At 40.9% G+C, this 6,453-nt stretch overlaps 1 protein-coding gene across 1 annotated transcript in view; it reads left to right on the top strand.

The window, feature by feature from the left end:
- Positions 1–6,132, top strand: part of LOC112230700 (replication protein A 70 kDa DNA-binding subunit-like) — a 93,381-nt gene extending 87,249 nt beyond the window's left edge. Inside the window, exon 13 of the mRNA XM_042311230.1 lies at positions 5,153–6,132. Coding sequence (XP_042167164.1) covers positions 5,153–5,254 — 102 coding nt within the window. The 3' untranslated portion in view covers positions 5,255–6,132. The remainder of the gene's footprint in view (positions 1–5,152) is intronic.
- Positions 6,133–6,453: the final 321 nt, after the last annotated feature.

The raw sequence follows: 6,453 nt of genomic DNA, 5'->3' as shown, positions 1-6,453 counted from the left end.
TTAACAGCTAAGGCCTGTTAGCTGTTAATATATACAAACTGTATAAGGCCTGTTAGCTGTTCATATATACAGAGACAGACTATGTAAGTCTTGTTAGCTGTTCATATGTACGGAGATAAAATATATGTCTTGTTAGCTGTTCATATGTACGGAGACAGACTATATAAGGCCTGTTAGCTGTTCATATGTACGGAGATAAAATATATGTCTTGTTAGCTGTTCATATGTACGGAGACAGACTATATAAGGCCTGTTAGCTTGTTCATATGTTAGCTGTTAGACAAACTATATAAGGCCTGTTAGCTGTTCATATGTACAGAGACAGACTATGTAAGTCTTGTTAGCTGTTCATATGTATGGAGATAAAATATATGTCTTGTTAGGTACGGAGACAGACTATATAAGGCCTGTTAGCTGTGCATATGTAGCTGTTGTTAGCTGTTCATATGTATGGAGACAGACTATATAAGGCCTGTTAGCTGTTCATATGTACGGAGACAGACTATATAAGGCCTGTTAGCTGTTCATATGTACGGAGACAGAATATATAAGGCCTGTTAGCTGTTCATATGTACGGAGACAGACAGACTATATAAGGCCTGTTAGCTGTTCATAGGCCTTGTTAGCTGTTCATATGTACGGAGACAGACTATATATAGGCCTGTTAGCTGTTCATATGTACGGAGACAGACTATATAAGGCCTGTTAGCTGTTCATATGTACGGAGACAGACTATATAAGGCCTGTTAGCTGTTCATATGTACGGAGACAGACTATATAAGGCCTGTTAGCTGTTCATATGTACGGAGACAGACTATATAAGGCCTGTTAGCTGTTCATATGTACGGAGACAGACTATATAAGGCCTGTTAGCTGTTCATATGTACGGAGACAGACTATATAAGGCCTGTTAGCTGTTCATATGTACGGAGACAGACTATATAAGGCCTGTTAGCTGTTCATATGTACGGAGACAGACTATATAAGGCCTGTTAGCTGTTCATATGTATGGAGACAGACTATATAAGGCCTGTTAGCTGTTCATATGTACGGAGACAGACTATATAAGGCCTGTTAGCTGTTCATATGTACGGAGACAGACTATATAAGGCCTGTTAGCTGTTCATATGTACGGAGACAGACTATATAATTCTTGTTAGCTGTTCATATATACAGAGACAGACTATATAAGGCTTTGTTAACTGTTCATATGTACGGAGACAGAATATCAAGTCAAATTAAATTTGATTGGTCCCATTCACATGGTTAGCAGATGTTAATACAAGTGTAGCGAAATGCTTGTGCTTCTGGCTCCAACAGTAGAGTAATATCTAACAAGTGATCTAACAATTCCCCAACAACTTCCTAATACAGACAAATCTAAAAAGGGGGAATGAGAATACGTACATATAAATATATGGATGAGCGATGGCCAAGCGGCATAGGCAAGATGCAACTAGATGGTATAAAATACAGTATATACATGTGATATGAGTAATGTAATAAATGTAAACATTATTAAAGTGCCATTGTTTAAAGTGACTAGTGATCCATTTTGTTAAAGTGGCCAGTGATTGGGTCTCAGTGTAGGCAGCAGCCTCTCTGAGTCAGTGATTGCTGTTTAGCCTTGAGATAGAAGCTATTCTTCATTCTCTCGGTCCCAGCTTTAATGCACTGACCTCACCTTCAAATACAACAGCTAACAGCTTGTTAGCTGTTGTATTTGTACTGTAGATATCTAGTGGTGTAATAATGTTATATGATGCACTGTTGTATGTTTTTTTAATGTGTGAAATAAGTGCCTTAAAGTGTTTGGACCCCAGGAAGAGTAGCTGCTGTGTTGGCAGGAACGAATGGGGATCCATAATAAACCCCAGGAAGAGTAGCTGCTGTCTTGGCAGGAACGAATGGGGATCCATAATAAACCCCAGGAAGAGTACCTGCTGTATTGGCAGGAATGAATGGGAATCAGCATAAAAGCAGCATATTGACCCATTGGTCTAGCGTTTTAATAGACACAGCATATTGGTCTAGTGTTTTAATAGAAGCAGCATATTGACCCATTGGTCTAGTGTTTTAATAGAAGCAGCATATTGACCCATTGGTCTAGTGTTTTAATAGAAGCGGCATATGGACCCATGGAAGGTGGAAGGTGTTTTATGAAGGTGTTATGTCACATTGGCAGGTGTTTTATGAAGGTGTTATGTCACCTTGGCAGGTGTTTTATGAAGGTGTTATGTCACCGTGACAGGTGTTTTATGAAGGTGTTATGTCACCATGGAAGGTGTTTTATGAAGGTGTTATGTCACCATAGAAGGTGTTTTATGAAGGTGTTATGTCACCATAGAAGGTGTTATGTCACCATGGAAGGTGTTTTATGAAGGTGTTATGTCACCATAGAAGGTGTTATGTCACCATGGAAGGTGTTTTATGAAGGTGTTATGTCACCATAGAAGGTGTTATGTCACCATAGAAGGTGTTATGTCACCTTGGCAGGTGTTTTATGAAGGTGTTATGTCACCGTGACAGGTGTTTTATGAAGGTGTTATGTCACCATAGAAGGTGTTATGTCACCATGGAAGGTGTTTTATGAAGGTGTTATGTCACCATAGAAGGTGTTTTATGAAGGTGTTATGTCACCATAGAAGGTGTTATGTCACTGTCGCAGGTGTTTTATGAAGGTGTTATGTCACCATAGAAGGTGTTATGTCACTGTCGCAGGTGTTTTATGAAGGTGTTATGTCACCATAGAAGGTGTTATGTCACCTTGGCAGGTGTTTTATGAAGGTGTTATGTCACTGTGGCAGGTGTTTTATGAAGGAGTTATGTCACCTTGGCAGGTGTTTTATGAAGGAGTTATGTCACCTTGGCAGGTGTTTTATGAAGGTGTTATGTCACTGTGGCAGGTGTTTTATGAAGGTGTTATGTCACCTTGGCAGGTGTTTTATGAAGGTGTTATGTCACTGTGGCAGGTGTTTTATGAAGGTGTTATGTCACCACAGCGTTTAATGCAGTTTCCAATTTAGACTCTAGTGCCTCTTAGAAATCGTTTCTGAAGTGTGAAGTGCTGAGGATGGAATGGAATAAGTGTGTTTCTGAACGGAATAAATTAGTGTCTGAAGTGAAGTGAATGAAATTAGTGATTGTGTGTGTGTGTGTGTGTGTGTGTGTGTGTGTGTGTGTGTGTGTGTGTGTGTGTGTGTGTGTGTGTGTGTGTGTGTGTGTGTGTGTGTGTGTGTGTGTGTGTGTGTGTGTGACTAATAGATTTGAGTAGATTGTGATAGTGATGTGTGTGTGTGTGTGTGACTAATAGATTTGAAATAGTGAAAAAGATTGCTGATGTGTGTGTGGGAGACGTCAAAGGAAAAAGCTGTCACTCTCTGATCCACCAGCCGCCCTTTTAAAGAGCACTGTTATTCAATTATAATGAAATCATATTCAAATTAGTTGTCATCGACTGTCAAGTGGTCTTGTTTTCCCCTCAACCCCCCTCAGGTACACTCACAGAGGAAATATTAAATGGAATGATGAATCACATCAGTTAATGGGAAAGTTAGAGACCATTCAGGAGTCAACTCAGCTGAGTCTTGCTGGTTGTCTATGAGCCGTCCCCTGCATCTGTTCCTGTGTGATTCAGGAGTCAACTCAGCTGAGTCTTGCTGGTTGTCTATGTGTCGTCCCCTGCATCTGTTACTGTGTGATTCAGGAGTCAACTCAGCTGAGTCTTGCTGGTTGTCTATGAGCCGTCCCCTGCATCTGTTACTGTGTGATTCAGGAGTCAACTCAGCTGAGTCTTGCTGGTTGTCTATGTGTCGTCCCCTGCATCTGTTACTGTGTGATTCAGGAGTCAACTCAGCTGAGTCTTGCTGGTTGTCTATGAGCCGTCCCCTGCATCTGTTACTGTGTGATTCAGGAGTCAACTCAGCTGAGTCTTCCTGGTTGTCTATGAGCCGTCCCCTGCATCTGTTACTGTGTGATTCAGGAGTCAACTCAGCTGAGTCTTGCTGGTTGTCTATGAGCCGTCCCCTGCATCTGTTACTGTGTGATTCAGGAGTCAACTCAGCTGAGTCTTGCTGGTTGTCTATGAGCCGTCCCCTGCATCTGTTACTGTGTGATTCAGGAGTCAACTCAGCTGAGTCTTGCTGGTTGTCTATGAGCCGTCCCCTGCATCTGTTACTGTGTGATTCAGGAGTCAATTCAGCTGAGTCTTGCTGGTTGTCTATGAGCCGTCCCCTGCATCTGTTCCTGTGTGATTCAGGAGTCAACTCAGCTGAGTCTTGCTGGTTGTCTATGAGCCGTCCCCTGCATCTGTTACTGTGTGATTCAGGAGTCAACTCAGCTGAGTCTTGCTGGTTGTCTATGAGCCGTCCCCTGCATCTGTTACTGTGTGATTCAGGAGTCAACTCAGCTGAGTCTTGCTGGTTGTCTATGAGCCGTCCCCTGCATCTGTTACTGTGTGATTCAGGAGTCAACCCAGCTGAGTCTTGCTGGTTGTCTATGAGCCGTCCCCTGCATCTGTTACTGTGTGATTCAGGAGTCAACTCAGCTGAGTCTTGCTGGTTGTCTATGTGTCGTCCCCTGCATCTGTTACTGTGTGATTCAGGAGTCAACTCAGCTGAGTCTTGCTGGTTGTCTATGAGCTGTGTGATCGTCCCCTGCATCTGTTACTGTGTGATTCAGGAGTCAACTCAGCTGAGTCTTGCTGGTTGTCTATGTGTCGTCCCCTGCATCTGTTACTGTGTGAATCAGGAGTCAACCCAGCTGAGTCTTGCTGGTTGTCTATGAGCCGTCCCCTGCATCTGTTACTGTGTGAATCAGGAGTCAACCTTGCTGGTTGCAAATGCGCCATTTCCTGAATAACTCACTGTGTTAATAATGAGTTATTATCATTTGATTTGAAAGGTGAAAAGTCAGATGTGTTGCTGGCCGTCTTTAAGTTTGGGTTTTGTTTGTTTCCCATCATGAACGGGCTAAAAAAAACAATACTCTCGGCAACCAAGGACCAAATCTCGCTTGAGTGTTGGCCGATTTGTCTGTCCAAAAGACACTAACCAAACACAGGTTAAATACTGATATGTGTAAACACTACTCTCTCTACATCTAGGGGTTTTAACCAAACACAGGTTAAATACTGATATAATGTGTGTTTCAGGATGAGTCCCGTGTGAAGGCCATGGTGATGGAGGTGAAACCAGTGGACCACAGAGAGTACAGCAGGAGACTCATCAGCAACATCAGGAATATGGCCGCCTAAAGAATTATTACTTTAATTGTGTTACTTTTAATTTTTATTTGACTATTTTTACTTTAATTTATTTAGTAATTATTTTCTTAAGTCTTTCTTGAAACTGAATTGTCAGTTAAGGGCTTGTAAGTAAGCATTTCACCGTACGGTTATACTCTATTGTATTCGGAGCATGTGACGGATGTGATTTGATTTAAACATTAACCATTAGAGGGAACAATTCAAAACTGACCTAAGATCAGTGTTTATGGGAAACTCAACCCCACACCCAGAATTATACACTCAACTGAACAAAATGGCTGCCTAAACACAGAGCCAGCTGACATTCATACTTTTACTGTCTGGTCCTGTATCTCTACAATTAAGCCACAAAATTGCAGAAACTGAACAAGGAGATATTTTATTTTATTTTTCTCCATTTGATCTAATTTACATTTGATTATAGACTAAATAAATAGTCTATATGTCACGTAGAGTAGGCCAGAAGGCCTAACTGAAAAACCTGACCTCAAAAGTACTTCTGTGCTTCAGGGTGTTTATTTACATAGTGATTCCAGAACAAAAACAGCCATCCAAAGTATCCATTATGGGGCCAGCTTAAAAACAATGCTGCCCCCATCAAGAGCTAATTCCCAAAATGACTCCCCTTTGACCTGAAAGAGAGGCTCCTTTTGTAGGGGAAGCCCCTCCCATCAGAACATAATCAGCACTAATTAATTAAGCAATTACTTGTTCAAAGCCTACATTTTCCATTCAGCTAAACACACTAAAGTCTATACATTGCAACACGTTTTTCATGACATAATATACCAATATAACATTTACAAAATCACTACTGACATGGTGTAACGGTTTTCTTTAGGTGAAGTAGAGGCGGACCAAAATGCAGCGTGATTGTTATTCATGATTTTTAATGGAGAAAACTATACATGAATAAACTAAAAAAAACAATAAATGTGAGAAAACCTAAACAGACTATTTTTTTTAATAAAAAATAATTTATTACCTTCAATACCATTCATTCTTTACAACTTATAATTTTCATACATATTCCAAAAATGGTATTTTAATTTAACTAAACAAAAACCCCAAACAAAACCTCAGGGGAGTATCTTCCCTCCCCGTCACCCTACAAACTACCTTTCCCTATCTCCCCGTCCCTAATCTATCCCCTTACAAATCTAAATGACACCCAGCCCTAAACCCCC

The sequence above is a fragment of the Oncorhynchus tshawytscha genome, linkage group LG33, assembly GCF_018296145.1.
Source record: "Oncorhynchus tshawytscha isolate Ot180627B linkage group LG33, Otsh_v2.0, whole genome shotgun sequence".
Classification (NCBI taxonomy): domain Eukaryota; kingdom Metazoa; phylum Chordata; class Actinopteri; order Salmoniformes; family Salmonidae; genus Oncorhynchus; species Oncorhynchus tshawytscha.
The sequence above is the reverse complement of the archived record's forward strand: the minus strand, read 5'-3'. Positions and strand labels throughout refer to the sequence as shown.